The 14,511-nt window shown below is 51.4% G+C and overlaps 2 protein-coding genes across 13 annotated transcripts in view; one reads left to right on the forward strand and one right to left on the reverse strand.

Annotated features, from left to right (window-relative positions):
- Positions 1–4,115, forward strand: part of MMS19 (MMS19 homolog, cytosolic iron-sulfur assembly component) — a 31,201-nt gene extending 27,086 nt beyond the window's left edge. For all 7 annotated transcript variants that reach the window (XM_040992358.1, XM_040992357.1, XM_040992359.1 and 4 more), the window contains 12 exons: positions 215–314; positions 1,183–1,285; positions 1,399–1,467; positions 1,644–1,770; positions 2,087–2,187; positions 2,334–2,390; positions 2,470–2,656; positions 2,857–2,939; positions 3,043–3,207; positions 3,288–3,347; positions 3,620–3,720; positions 3,793–4,115. In XM_040992358.1, coding sequence (XP_040848292.1) covers positions 215–314; positions 1,183–1,285; positions 1,399–1,467; positions 1,644–1,770; positions 2,087–2,187; positions 2,334–2,390; positions 2,470–2,656; positions 2,857–2,939; positions 3,043–3,207; positions 3,288–3,347; positions 3,620–3,720; positions 3,793–3,820 — 1,181 coding nt within the window. In that variant the 3' untranslated portion in view covers positions 3,821–4,115. The remainder of the gene's footprint in view (positions 1–214; positions 315–1,182; positions 1,286–1,398; positions 1,468–1,643; positions 1,771–2,086; positions 2,188–2,333; positions 2,391–2,469; positions 2,657–2,856; positions 2,940–3,042; positions 3,208–3,287; positions 3,348–3,619; positions 3,721–3,792) is intronic.
- Positions 4,116–4,328: 213 nt separating this feature from the next.
- ZDHHC16 (zinc finger DHHC-type palmitoyltransferase 16) lies at positions 4,329–14,432 on the reverse strand. 6 transcript variants are annotated; one of them, XM_040992365.1, is made up of 12 exons: positions 14,288–14,432; positions 12,846–12,978; positions 9,823–10,070; positions 9,464–9,658; positions 9,252–9,340; positions 8,158–8,186; positions 7,397–7,530; positions 7,215–7,262; positions 6,325–6,410; positions 5,780–5,903; positions 5,514–5,584; positions 4,329–4,907 (listed from the first exon to the last, which is right to left on the reverse strand). In XM_040992365.1, exons 3-12 carry the CDS (start codon positions 10,063–10,065, stop codon positions 4,793–4,795), a joined length of 1,134 nt encoding a protein of 377 aa, XP_040848299.1. In that variant the 5' UTR covers positions 10,066–10,070; positions 12,846–12,978; positions 14,288–14,432; the 3' UTR covers positions 4,329–4,792. The 6 variants fall into 6 exon arrangements, with proteins under 6 accessions (XP_040848299.1, XP_040848298.1, XP_040848300.1 ...); XM_040992364.1 differs by having other exon boundaries at positions 12,817–12,978; XM_040992366.1 differs by lacking the exon at positions 12,846–12,978.
- Between the last annotated feature and the right edge of the window lie 79 nt (positions 14,433–14,511).

Here is a 14,511-nt window from a genome sequence, read left to right on the forward strand (position 1 = left end):
CCTAAAGGCTGTGTTCAGTTTTCTCAGGAGCTCTGTCCAGCCCCATGTCAGACCATTCCTGCTTCTCCTACCATGTGGATTCTTGGGGCTAAGGCAGTGCTACAGGACAGTTGAGCCCAAGGCAGGATGATGGCCATAACCACTCAGATCTCTGAATTGTAGTGGTGGCCTTAGGGTCCTGTGTTACATGTCTTGCATTGATTTCGTTTTGCAGAGAACGAGCCCTCTGTTCTGAGCAAAGTGCTACTGGAGGATGAGGTTTTGGTCGCCATGGTGTCCGTCATCGGCACTGCCACCACCCATCTGAACCCTGAGTGAGTGTGATCCTAAGTACAGCCTGATCCTAGGAAGGGTAGTGCTCTTGGGAAGAAACACTAGGTAGCAAGCTAGCTAGTCATCTGCCCTTTAACCCACACTTAAATGTGAAAGCGGTTACTTGGCTTTGTTGACAAAACAAAAGTAAGGCACTGTATGTATCACCATGGACTATGGTGGTGATGAGCCTTGGGCCAGTGGTACTTAGCTGTGGATATGCCTACACATCAGCTGCGGGTGACATTTATGGATAGAGTTCTTACTAGACTGGAAGGTTTTGTGGTTTTTGTTTTTTTGTTTTAAGATTTATTTCTATAACAAAGGCAGATCTACAGAGGAGAGACAGAGAGGAAATTCTTCCATCCGTTAATTCACTCCCCAACCGGCCACAATGGCCAGAGCTAAGCCAATCTGAAACCAGGAGCCAGGAGCTTCTTCTAGGTCTCCCACACTGTGCAGGGTCCCAAGGCTTTGGGCTGTCCTTGACTGCCTTCCCAGGCCACAAGCAGGGAGCTGGATGGGAAACAGGGCCACCAGGATTAAAAACAGCGCCGATATGGGATACTAGTGTGTGCAAGGTGAGGAATTTAGCCACTAGGCTACTGTGCCAGGCCCTAGATTGGAAGCTTTAAGAGGAATTAGATCTGTCTGCTCTACAGCTTTATCACCAAGACTTGTTAGAATGGGAGTGGTCTCTGACACATGCTATTAGCCAAGTTAATGTGTGCAACACACAAGTGGTCACAGACTGTCCTATTGGCTCAGTGGCCCTAATGTGACACCTACCTAGGGTGAAAAGCATTGCTGTGGTGGGGTGGGCTGCCTCACAACGCTGGTTCCTTGGTAAGGCCTAGTACTCTACCCCAGGTTAGCTGCCCAGAGTGTCACCTGCATTGTGCCCCTCTTCTTGGATGGCAACACCTCCTTTCTGCCGGAGAATAGCTTCCCAAGCAAATTCCAGCCATTCCAGGTGAGCTTGATGGATCAGATGAGCTTGGAACTTAGGTCCTTCAAACTTAGACGAATCTGGGACAGACAGTTCTACTGGCACACAAGCCTGATGGGGCTGCTGTTCCTCTGCAGGATGGCTGCCCAGAGCAGAGGCGGCTGGTTGCATTGCTTATGGCCTTTGTCTGCTCCCTGCCTCGAGAGGTAAGTGAGCATATCTGCACAGTTACACAAGTAGGGGAGGATTCCAGATGATCTGTCGGCTGAACTTGGCCTTGGGCTGAATTGATCTTGTAGTTGACCATCCAGAGAAGTTGGATGTCACCCTGGTCCTTGCTACCACCTGTTTCAGGGTCCATTACATGTCCGCTTTTCTGTAGGTGGAAATTCCTCAACTGAACCAACTCATGCGGGAGCTGTTGGAACTGAGCTGCTGTCCAGGCTGCCCCTTCTCCTCCACAGCTGCTGCCAAGTGCTTTGCAGGACTCCTCAACAAGCACCCTGCAGGTACTGGCCCAAGCTCTATCCTAGGACAGCCCATTAAGACCAGGGTCAGGCAAAGCACATGGAACCTAAGAGAAGAATGCTTTATCTGGTTTGACCACCCTGGTGGCACTGCTGTTGTGCTTTTTTGGAAGCACTAGCACCCCTGCATTATGAGAACAGCAGGCCTTCAGGCTGGAGTCAATTTTTTTCCACAGACAAGATGTTATATCCTTTTCTAGCAGCTTTTCAAGGAATCCTGCACTTAAAAACTATTTATCTCCTAATTATTAAAAGAAAAACTGTAGTCCTTGCATCAGCTTTTCTCCCGTGCTTTTAGGGCAGCAGTTGGATGAATTCCTCCAGCTGGCTGTGGACACGGTAGAAGCGAGCCTGGGCTCCGGGCCATCTCGTAAGGAGGCCTTCACACTGCTGCTGTGGGTAAGCAGGAGGAATGGACAGTGGCTGGACACAGCCATCACATCTGGCTCAGTGTGATGGCCTTTCCTGACCCTGAGCCGTAAGCAGTTGCATCTAAGGGTCCTGGGAGTTGGGAGTGTCCTGCCCTGACTGCGTGTTCTCTACAGGTAACAAAGGCACTTGTGCTAAGGTATCATCCTCTCAGCTCCTGCCTTACAACCCGGGTAAGTCCTGCCTGGAGACTGGAGAACCCAGGGCCAAAGCATATGTCCCCATTGTACCGCAAAGATTCTCTCTCTCCAGCTCATGGGCCTTCTGAGTGATCCAGAACTAGGCCCAGCAGCAGCTGATGGCTTTTCTCTGCTCATGTCTGACTGCACTGACGTGTTGACTCGCGCTGGCCATGCTGAAGTCCGGATCATGTTCCGCCAGCGGTTCTTCACAGACAATGTGCCTGCTTTAGTCCAGGGTTTCCATGCTGCTATCCAAGGTAAGGAGAGTTTCAAAGGCCCTGAATGCTTCTTTAGAAACCAGGTTCTTGCTCCACTCTTTCCCCTGGTGCATATGTTTTACTCTAGTCCCTGCCAATCTCTGTAGCTGATGGTTCAGCCTTGTCAAGAGATTGGAGTTCAGTTATTAAACTGGATGTCTAAGCCTGTGATCTTCCCTGAGGTTTTCCATTTTTTACAGATGTGAAGCCAAACTACCTGAAGGGCTTGTCCCATGTCCTTAACAGGCTGCCCAAGCCTGTGCTCTTGCCAGAGCTGCCCACAGTAAGTCCTGCAGTAGGAGGGAGCTTCGCAGCAGGGCTCACAGGAGTGGCACAGGATCAGCCAGGACAGCCTGCTCACCAGCACGCTTCCCATTGTCCCTTAGCTCCTCTCTTTGCTGTTGGAGGCCCTGTCCTGCCCCGACTGTGTGGTCCAGCTCTCCACCCTCAGCTGCCTTCAGCCTCTTCTGCTGGAAGCCCCTCAGGTCATGAGTCTTCATGTTGACACCCTTGTCACCAAGTTTCTGGACCTCAGCTCCAGTCCTTCCATGGTACGTGGAGCCCTAGCAGCTCTCCTGCAGCCACTCTTCTTGGTCTTCCCCTCAAGTCCTATCTCATGGTTATGTTCCAGGCTGTCCGGATTGCTGCTTTGCAGTGCATGCATGCTCTGACGCGTCTGCCCACGTCGGTGGTAAGCCTCTCACCTATCTCCCTGGCCTGATAGAAAGTACTTTTTGGTCTTAGTCAAGTGGGATTAGCCACGTTACTGTTGTAGTTAGGAAAGAATTTTGTTCATTGGCCATGAAATGAACCCAAAAATCCTGACTACAGAATGACCATGTTTTGTCCCTCTGAATCAAAAAGGGATCAGACACGTTTGGCTTTCTTTGACATTAGCTCTACAAACAAGTGGCACCCAGTTGCTTTGGCTGAATAAGACTAAACTTACTTCTCCCTACACAGTTGCTGCCCTACAAACCACAGGTGATCCGAGCCTTAGCCAAACCGCTAGATGATAAGAAGAGACTGGTGCGCAAAGAGGCTGTGGCAGCCAGGGGAGAATGGTGAGTTTTTGGTCCTGGGTGAGAATGGGATAGGCCTCATGCCAATACTGCTAACATTGTTCCTGCTTGTAGGTTCCTGCTAGGGAGTCCTGGCAGCTGAGCCCTCAGTCCTGACCTAGACTATTCCAACGGACAATCTCACCTGGAGTTAACTCTCAGCCATCCTGCTCAAGGAAGGGAGGCTGGTGGCCTCTGGCTTCCTCCCCCGGACACAACACAAATGCTGGGTCTCTGCTGCATGACTGTACAAGAAACCTAGCAGTCATGGCTTCTCATGGCTTCATGATGTAACCAAGCATGAAAGGACTTGGGTTTCAAGAAACGTCTTAGGCCATGTGACCCCTCCATTTCTGTTGAGGAAAGGGAGATCACTGCTGAGGGTGAATGCAGATGAGGACAAGTGTATACCTGCTGAATAAATATTTCTTTTGGTAATGGGACTATCAGATATTTTCCCCCACCCTACATGTACCTCAGTAGCATATACCCAGGTGCCAGTAACCAAAGGTAGAGAAACAGAAAAGGCATGGGAGGTATGGCCAGCACGCTTGCTCATCAGGCCTTGACCCTGACCTTCCAGTGAGTGAGGCAGAGTGAAGAGCTACATGTCATTACAAACCACTTTTATTTGCTCCCATCAGTAACATGATAAGCGGCAGTGATCCCAGTCACAAGCCTGGTGATGTGCCTTATTGAGACCATGAACTTGGTTGTACCAGCCAGATGCTTTCTCAGACAGCAAGTGAAAGAGGTGATGCCCAAGGCCAACACTGCCACCTGAAGCAGTCAGGGTCAGCACCGGCAAGGTGGCTAGCTGCCTGACCCCTGGCATGGGGCTGGAATTTCTGTGTGCCTGAGTAAAGGAGTGTCGGTTCTAGGACTTCTCCATGACATATGCTTCTGCAGTGGCCAAAAGATTGGTCCTGGAGTTGTCCGTACATGGTACACTAAGGCAGGCTCATGGGCTCTTTTTGATCAGAAATGGCAAGAAATGCTGCCCTTGGAGACCCATGAGACACCATCAATGTAGGAAGCAAAATGAATGCTTCAGATGAAGCCGGCACAGTCCAGCTCACACAGCCATCACAGAGGCTGAATGAGCAGCCACCCAAGGCGGAGGCTCCCAGAGCATTCCATTCCCATGGGGCAGGTGACTAGAAGGCAACAGCACCCGGGTAAGCCAATGCCTACAAGAAAGAAATGTCTGCTTGAGTTCCATCCTTCCTATTCAAAATTCTCAACACCACCAAGACAAGGGTAACAGTTCTAATTTGCTGCACCCAGGTTATCAGTCAGTGTACTCTTGCACTTTTGAAGGGGCTACTACAAACGCAGTGGTAGGCAGAGGGGATGGAACAGGGTAGGGAGGCTGGAAGGCACTTGAGGGCATCTGGTCATTACTGCCTCAGGAACTGCACTATCAGCAATGAGCTCCCCAAGGTGGGACAGCTAGCAGAAGGCTCACAAATGACTAACACAACGCATTGCCATAAGCAGGTGGGAGCTAGTGGCTATGTATTCTGCCTGGAGGTCCCTTTGATATAGCTTTCTCAGGACTCCACTACAGTCATCTCAAGGCCTCAAAACCACGCCGCTCAGGCCTTAAGCTTCTTCAGCTCCAATGTACCAACACAGTAGCCACTAGCCCATATCATGATTTAAATTCACAAAGATTGAATCACATCAAAGTTTCTTTGATCACACTAGCCATAATCCAACAGCTGCTCCCCAGCACAGACCACTTTGCTCACGACAGTTTGTTGGACAGTGTTGATCCACATGTCTCACTTTACCTGCCTGTGTCCACACCCAGGAATACCTTCCAGTTGTCCAAGCAGCCATAGTTGTAAGGGTTCCTAAAAACCTACAGGATCAAGAAAAACAGATTTCTACAAACTTTTATTTAATGTTATAATTTTCAGGACTAAATTAGCTAAGGTAAGGCACAGGTAGGTTAGTTCCAACTGTGGAGGGGCCTGCTTTAGTCAGCCCCAACTGCGGCTTCCATTTATAGGTTTAATTCCCCACCAGCTCATCCCACGCCCACCATCCCACTCACTCTGCCCTTGGCCTGTAGCCGACGTCTCTCCTTCTTGTTGATGTGCCTCTCAATGCTGGTCTCGCCTCGACTGATGAGAACAGCGTGCCATAGAGTTAGCGCACCCAGGGCAAGCGCCACAGAACTAAGAAAAGCAGAACAGGGATTGAGCAGATTAGAGGTCTGGACAAGCTGCTCTGAAACAGTGAAGCACTGATGGCGAACTCGTACCCTCTGCTCCATCTTCTCTCCCAGATGACATGCTACATGAATTCTTACTGCATCTAAAATGGCATCAGTGAAAGGGCTAGGAAGAACTACATGGAAAGGAAGGAGGAGAAACACAGTTGACACCTACCCTTTAGGTAGGTGCTATGAGGATTAAGAAGTTGAACCCACCCTGGCACATAACAGGTACATGCTCACAACCTTAGTGTTTGGAACAACTAGCACTAGTCTAGTGCCTGTGGCCACTCCCGCCTCCAAAGGCTGAAGAGAGTTACATGCTGCCTCCCTGCCAGCCCATCAGACCCACACAGTGGCAGTTCACTTAGGGAGGGGAGTACCTGCACAGGAACCAGAGGTAGACAAGACTCTTATGAGTCATCCGTTCTCGAAAGGAGAAGGTGGGTGGTGGAGTCTGATGATAAGTCTAGAAAAAAAAATGGCAAAGCCTGGCTCATTTGCTCCATTGGGCTGGCGCCCCAGCACCTGTAGGCAGGAAGTGATGAAAACCCAGTAAAGAGAATGGGGGGTTAAAGCCACAGAGGAATCAAGGCAGCAGCCAGATGGGCGGGCCAACCAAGCCCAGCAGCACCATTTGGACAAACACTGGGCAGAGCAGGTCTGGACACGATGGCAAAGCACAAGTGGAGCTGACTCTGGGCTTTCAGGTTGACAAGACACAGGGGGTGCCAGGGAAAGCCGCTCCAATCCCCAGCCAGGACTCCTTCACTGTGTGGCTGTATCCCAAGAGAAGAGACCAGACCCACACCCAGAATGGACTAACTGGAAAGAACCATAAGCTCTACTGAAGGCTGAAAGGCAGCAGAGGTACGATCACAGGAGCCCAAGGTGTGCTCAGAATGATGAGCTGGATGAGGCACAGGGATGGGGGAGGTAACCCCAACGCAATAGACCAAGGGCAAAAACAAGCAGACTGGGCCAGCCTGACTTGTCCTCTGGGGTCCCATCACATGGACTAACACAGACTCCTTGCTGCTCAGGCCATTCCCAAGGCAGAGTCCTAGCTCAGCCCACAAAGAAGGTGATGGGATAGTGGAAAACTCATATGCCAGGGACATTCTGATGCCCCAGGCTGCTCAGTCTACCCTCTGCAGACAGCCTCCTGAACACTCCTGCCTCTAACCAAACTAACAGGTGGGCCCCAGTTGCCTGAGCAACTCTGTACCCCCAGGCCTGAGCAGCAGGAGGCAGTAGGGTGGGGACAGCCCACCTGATTGGCAACCGCCTGTAGTTTGTTCTTGTCGAGCTGTTTCATTTTCTAAGGGGATGGAAAACAGTGCCGGTTATACTCTCAGGCCTATGAATAGGAGTGCTACCAGCCCCATGCCTTAGAGACAGGTTCCAAACCCTAAAGCTGGGCACTACTACACCTGCTCCTATTCATGAGCTCACCTCAATGGCAGCGTAAGCCTCCCGGAAGAGGTCCCAGCTTCCATAGCTGCAGTAGACACAGCCCAGAGTCATAAAAAAGCAGAAAGAGAAGAAGTACCGATGGTTATAGTGGCCCACACAGTTGTTTAGCCAAGCTGGCAGGTCAGTGATTAAGGATAAGATCAATTTCAGAGGACGTCCAGGTGTCTCTGGCCATCCCTCAGTCATCATGACATCACCCAGGCCTCACGCTTCATCCTAGTCACCACACTGTGTTGTAGAAACTCACTTAGGATCCCAACGTCAAAGTGAAACTGTTCTGTGCCTTTTGGGAACCCTTGTGTGCCACCGGGAAATCATGAAAATTTAGATCCTTGAGTAAAATGACTTTGCCAGACTTCAACTTAATTGGGATCAACCAGACATCTGTATGGAACAGCAGAAGGGGACCAGGACCCATGGTTCTATATTTGGCACCCACTGGACAACCACAAGACTCTTAAATGACTCTACTCAGTAGCTGCTGGCATGACTGTTAAAAAGAGTTCCCATTCCACGGAGATGTGGCACAGGCAGCCTTTAACATCCCCTACCCCTGCAATGCAGGACATAGCCCTCAAATCCTCTCCTACTAACTTTGCAGCCGAGTGTTCTCTGCAGGGTGATGCCAGAGTGTTTGGCCATTCACCCTGGACAGCGCTCTGGAGTTTGGGTGTTTGGCCATTCACCCTGGACAGCGCTCTGGAGTAAGACAGGCCTCAAGCAGGAGAGCAAAAGGATACGGCAATGATGGTCCATCTTGAGCACACACCTGTGAGAGAGGGACAGAGGCTCTGTAAGGGTGGCCCAAGGGCACCCTGCCTAGACATGCAGAGGGCTTCATGCATGTGTCAGAAAATGCCAGGTCTATGTTTTGTCACAGAGCTACTGCATAAGGCTCACAGTGGAAGCAGGCATTTGGCATGACAATTTAAATGCTGCTTGGTTGGGCTGGTGGTATGGTGTAGCAAGTGAAGCATCTACCCACAATGGCACTGCATTCCATATGAGTGCCAGTTTCGATCCCAGCTGTTCCACTTCCAATAATCCAACTCCCTGCTGATGTGCTCAAGAAAACAGCAGAAGATGGCCCAAGTGCTTGGACCCCTGGCACCATATGGGAAACTAGGAAGCTGCTCAGGGCTCCCATCTTTGGGTTAGCCCAGCCCTGGTCATTGCAGCCATTTAGAGAGTAAACCAGCAAGACAGATATCTCTGTGTCTCTTCTTCTCCATCTCTGCCTTCTAAATAATTAAAAAAATGATTTAAAAAATATGTTCTTGGGAGCCAAGTGCAGTAGCTAGTGGCTAAATTCCTTGTCTTGCATGCATCAGGATCCCATATGGGAACAAGTCTGTATCCCAGCAGCTCCACTTCCCATCCAGCTCCCTGCTTGTGTTCTAGGAAAGCAGTTGGGACAGCCCAAAGCCTTGGAACCCTGCATTCGTATGGGGGACCTGGAAGAAGCTCCTGGTTCCTGGCTTCAGATCAGTTCCAAACGTTTTAGTCATTTTGGGAGTGGATGAAAGATCTTTTTCTCTGTATTTCCTCCATATATCTCCATTTCCAATAAAAAATAAATCTTTAAAATATATATGTGCTATTTGGGATACCTGCATCCCATATTGGAGTGTCTGGATTTAAGTCCTGGCCTCGTCCCCAAATGCAGCTTCCTGCTCAGGGACACCCTGAGAGGCAGCAGATGACGACCCAGGGATCCGAGTCCCTGCTGTCCTGGTGGGTATCTGGGGAGTGAACTAGTGGATGGAAGACCAATCTCTTTGTCTTTTATAAAGGGACCCAGCTGAGGTTCACAGACAGCAACACCAAGACCCACCTATTGCAGATGCTGCAGTGGTGTGTGCGGGCTGGCTTGGGGTAAATGCACTTCTTACAGATGGACACTGAGGCAATGTCATTCCTGCCCTGTGAAGGGGAAAAGAGCATCACAGCCACCCCAAGGCACTGTCTGACAAGTCCTGGGACTGCCTGCCAGAGCCTCCAACTCCCCTTTCCCCTTCCCATTTCCCGTTCCCCACAGGCACCCACCTGGGGTGGATACCCAGGTGGAGTGGTGATGGCCTGGTAGTAGTGGAAGACAATGAGGATCAGATTCCAGTGGCTATAGAAGAAATGCCAGCAGAGTCGTGGCACTGAGTAGGTTCGGAGAATGAGGGGAAGGACACACAAATAGGCGATGGCCACGATAGAGCCCGTCAGCACGATCACCAGCACCACGAACACCTGCCAGCACCAGGGAGGTTTGGAGACATGTGAGGACGCTGACCTAGAAAGGAGGCCCATCTCTGGGGGAAGGGGCTAGTCTCCCAAACTCAGTGCAAAGCTACTAAATGCATCCCTCTGCTCCCCCCAGACACCCCTGCCCCTGGTCCCTGGGCCTCACTCACCACCCCGAACCAGCGGATCACGTTGTCCACCAGCCAGTAGACAGGCTCAAAGGCAGCATCGACGGCAGTGTCGCTGCCCCCGAAGGAGTTGTAGAGCAGGGAGCGCAGGCAGACTCGGCCGTAGCGCCAGCGCCGTACCAAGCCACGGAGCAGAGGTGGGCAGCGGCGCCTGGAGCCCAGTAGCAGAAGCAGGCGCAGGCAGAGGCGGGCCGGGCCCAGTAGCAGGCTCCGCTGGCCCCGCATGGTTCCTAGGAAAGCAAACCACCGGGAAGGGCCAGCATGAACTCTGTCCCTTGCCCCGCACCAATGAGAAGGTCTAGTGCATCCAGAGTAAGGTCCAGGTAGGCCAGTCTCCCTCTGTGAGAAGGAACAAAGCACACCCCTGCCACCTTTTTATGGGATGCCCAGTGCCAAAAATGTCCCAACTGAATGAAAGGCAGCAAGGACTGGAGACTCACAACCATGTTAGTGCGCAGCAAATCCAAAGTGACACCCACCTAGACTCAGGGCCATGGAGAGGCCAGTGACTTCAAACCACAAAGCAGGGCCAACACAGAGCTGTCCACTGTGCCTCGGGGTGGCCACTGTAGCCGAGGGACCCCACAGTCTCCTGCCAGCCCTGGCCCACTGACCGACCGACCTTCACCACGGAGCAGCCAGTGCAGGAAAGAGCCCGCAGCCTGTGGATCTGCACCTGAATCTTCCCCAGCACTATCTAAGTCTCAGCAAAAAAATACTCCTTCCTGCTTCTCCAGGCTGATATTACAGGCCAGCAGACTCCGGTCAGTAGCAGGAGATTCCATCTCCCGGCAGGACCATCAGCTACCCCTCACAGGACATAAGATGCTTTGTCTCCAATTCCACTCCCAGCTCCACCCCAAGGATACAGTGGCCAGGACAACTGTGAGTATTCAGAGCAGAACAGCCCAAGAGGGGAAAGGACAAGGGTCTCCATGTTGATGGGCATCGGACCTCAGGACCAGCCCTGCTACAATGGATCTCCCTTCTAAACCTTCCCAGCCCCTAGGCCCAAGGCTGATTCCCCACTCTTTAGCCCCATTCATGTGCCTCAGTAGGTACCTCCCACTCCTTGTCTCTAGTTCCCACCTCCTCTGACAGCCAGGGGAGGAAATCGTGACCAGGACAGCATACCCACACACTCTGATTGTCCTGTAGACAGACACCTTCCCGAAAAAGAAATTATTTGATTTTCCCAGAGGGCAGTCAGGAAGGACTGCTTTGTTGGAAGCCACTCCAACTGATTTATTTAAGAGGCAGCTCAAACACAGAGGAAACTGGAGGAGGCTGCTCCACTGCAGGGCAGCTTCGGTTCCGTAACTGGAGCAAGGTACTCTCCTTGCACCTGGCTCATGCCCACAGAGAGCCTTTCAGAAAAAGCATTTCACTTCATCACTGCCCTCCACAAGCCCTGCCAGCCCCAAGAGGAAAAGAAGCCCAAGAAACATAACCTATAGCAGGATGAACAATCTGCACAAGGTGAAGAAACTGAACATTCCCACCACCTCTTAGCAAGTTAAGAGCATTATGGAGTGCAGAACGAACAAAACAGAAAGCCCAGTAGTTAGGTCACTGACTGAGACCCCAGACTAGAGTGCCTAGGGTCAAACCCCACCTCTGCTTTCAATACCAGTTTCCTGCTAATGTAAACCTGGGAAGCATCACTGATGGACCGAGATCCAATGGGAGATCTCTTTCTATCTGTCTCTAACTCTGTCTGCCTTTCATCTTCACATCCTTTGAGTTGGACTTGAGCTTGGAACCATGATTTTGCTTCAAGTGTGAATTTTCACAACAAAAGATCCCCTAGCAACAATCAAATGAAAGCAGATTGCCCCGGCTCTGGTGCAATGACTCAGTTTGCACATATTAGCATCCCATATGAGCACCAGTTCATGTCCTGGCTGTTCCACTTCCCATGCAGCTCCCTGCTTGTGGCCTGGGAAAGCAGTTGGGGATGGCCCAAGTACTTAGGACCCTGCACCCATATGGGACAGATCAGCTCAGCTCCAGCCGTTGCGGCCACTTGGGGAGTGAACCAGCACATGGAAAACCTTTCTGTCTCTCCTTCTCTGTATAAATCTCCCTTTCCAATAGAAATAAAGAAATCTTTAAAAACAAAAAAACAAAAAACAGATAGCCCCACAACAAATCCAGGTGACTTTAGAGCAGTCCACAGCACTGCACACTTCCTTACTCTAAGGGAGTTTCCTATGGTAAAGTGCTTATAGCAATAGCACGCAAATAAGATACATTTTTCATTTGTAATAAGTAGAAACTACATGCTACTTCACAGCCACAACTCTTTTTCTTTTACTCAAAAAATTTATTTATTTTTACTGGAAGTCAGATTTACAAAGAGAAGGAGAGAAAAAAACATTGTCCGCTAGCTGGTTCACTCCCAAGTGGCCAGAGCTTGAGCCAATCCGAAGTGAAGAGCCTGGAGCCTCTTCCGGGTCTTGCACGCAGGTTGCAGGGTCCCAAGACTTTGGGCCATCCTCGACTGCTTTCCCAGGCCACAAGCAGGGAGCTGGATGAGATGTGGAGCAGCCAGGACACGAACCGACACCCCTATGGGATCCTGGCACATGCAAGGTAAGGACTTTAGCCACGAGGCTACTGTACCAGGCCTGGCCACAATTCTTTGAAAAAAAAAAAAAAAAAACAGAGCAAAAGCCTCCTTGTCAGATTCCAACTTTTCCAATTGTCTTCACCCAAATCCATCAGGAAATTCCTCCCTCTGGAACCAGATTCACATTCACTCATTCACTTGGGTTCTGTTCTGCCCCTAAGTATATCCCCTGTGACTTTGGGCACACTAATGCCCCAGCTGGAATTCACTCTTCTTGCAAATCCTTCAATGAGGGGTTGGAGTAGAAGCCACAATTCCTTCCAGCTCTAATCCTCTGTGATTCTAACATAACATATACTCAGTAAGCTATAAATGAAATAGCCACACAGCTCTTAGCACAATACCTGGCTCACGGGAAGCACTCAGCAAGCACTTGTTGAATGAAATATTTGGAGGGACGCTGAAGCCAAAGGCTGGTCAGATGTCGGTCTGTCCTACAGCCACCTCCAGGGGCACTGCCGCCAATACTGTAACACTAAGCAAGTATCTGCCGCTATCATTCTTCCCTATGAATATAGAGAGAGAAATAGAAACCGTTGTTAGACTCCTTGAGGAGCTCGAGGGCATCTCAGAAAACAAGTTCAACCAGAAACGGACCCAAATACATCAACAGAAAGCAAACTTGGGTGCAAAAAGTTTGACAACAGGCCACGTGCCTTCCCTGCAGCTAGTGGGATACGCAGGTGGGCAGAGGTCAGGGAGAAGAGCCACAAACCACCCTGCAACAGACCCTTCTCGCAGGGGACGAAGGTGAAGCACAATTCAAGCCGTCACACATCTGTGCAGAAGCTGGTCTCTGAGGCAGACAGAGTAAAGCAATGTTCCCATCCGCCAGAAGCAGCCATCTGCCACCAGATTAAGAGACACCGCTGGCCAGGGCACTGCCCTGCCCTCTTCCCAGAGCTCAAAATCACCATCTGTTTCCCAAGGAGAAATGGGGGGAAGGGGGTACGAGGGGAGGGACTGGGAAGACAAATTGCAAAGCCACCAGGAGGCCACAGACCAACATCCGGGGACAGGCACGCAGCAGCGCCTAAGCCACCGTGTAGACCCCCAGCCTCTCACACAGGAACCCAGCTCGGCTCTCCATTCCAGCCTCAGGCTAAACTCCACCCTGGGCCACAGCAGGTGGAGGCTAAAGGTCTCTGGCACCGGATTGGCAGGGACAAGCATTTAGGGAGCTAAATACCACATGGAAGACCTCTTTCAAAGTCGTGACAAATCTCTTCTGGACAAAGATACAGCTCTTAGAATGTGTGTAAGATAAAGGGAGAGGCGTCAGCAGTTGGTAAGGAGCCGCAACTATGCACAGGCTGGCTTCTCTTCCTGCTTAAGTAAGACGGGTAGCAGCTTTCTCATGGGCCTGGCTCATCAGAAGTTAAAGAAGGACTCTGACTGCTACAGTCTGGCTCATGAGGGTCCGACCGCCAGACTGGAGACTACAGAGCGAGGTGTATATCCCAATGAAAGCGGCATGGTCAAACTGCAATGCACTGGGAGTCAAAAGCTCAGGTCTGGCTCGCGCCGTCTTGGAATGATCTTCCAGTCCTTGGAACAAGTCGAACCCCTGTGTGAATTTTCAAATCTATGCAATGCATTAGGTTAGCATGGCAGACTTCCTCCTGCTCAGTGCCCTATGGTTGCCGAGGACGTATACCCCGCCCCAGGACTACACAGCTCTGCAGGAGGCGGGGCGGGGGGAGAGAGAGAGAGAGACAGAGCAAGAAACCTGCCTCACCATGGGCCCCCGGGCCAGGCCTGACCCTGCAAGAAAGAGACGAGGACAGGGAGCCAGAGCCCCGGCTAAGCCCCTACCTGCTGCCGGCCAACTCTTCGATCATGCCCCGCAGCCTCTGCGGCAACTCACTGCCCCCTACTCCACCCTGGCGCCCCGGCCAGGGATGGTTCAATCCGTCCCACCATGGCCAGCCGCCCGCGGCGCCGACAGCAGGACCAGGACCCGCTGCCCGCCCATCCTCACCCAGAGGCGCATGCGCAGGCCCCCCTAGCTCCCGAGCCCCGCCCCCGGACGTGTCCCC

Source organism: Ochotona curzoniae, unplaced genomic scaffold (assembly GCF_017591425.1).
Source record: "Ochotona curzoniae isolate NIBS_2020 unplaced genomic scaffold, NIBS_Ocur_1.0 contig_66, whole genome shotgun sequence".
Classification (NCBI taxonomy): Eukaryota; Metazoa; Chordata; class Mammalia; order Lagomorpha; family Ochotonidae; genus Ochotona; species Ochotona curzoniae.

Excerpts from the sequence above, each read along its gene's own strand:
- ZDHHC16 (XM_040992366.1), bottom strand. The coding sequence starts at position 10,065 with ATGCGGGGCCAGCGGAGCCTGCTACTGGGCCCGGCCCGCCTCTGCCTG. Across the intron at positions 8,187-9,251 it reads CACTGCAGCATCTGCAATAG|GTGTGTGCTCAAGATGGACC; the intron begins GTGGGTCTTGGT and ends CCTCTCTCACAG. Across the intron at positions 5,904-6,324 it reads TACCTCTGGTTCCTGTGCAG|TTCTGTGGCGCTTGCCCTGG; the intron begins GTACTCCCCTCC and ends TGCTTTTCTTAG.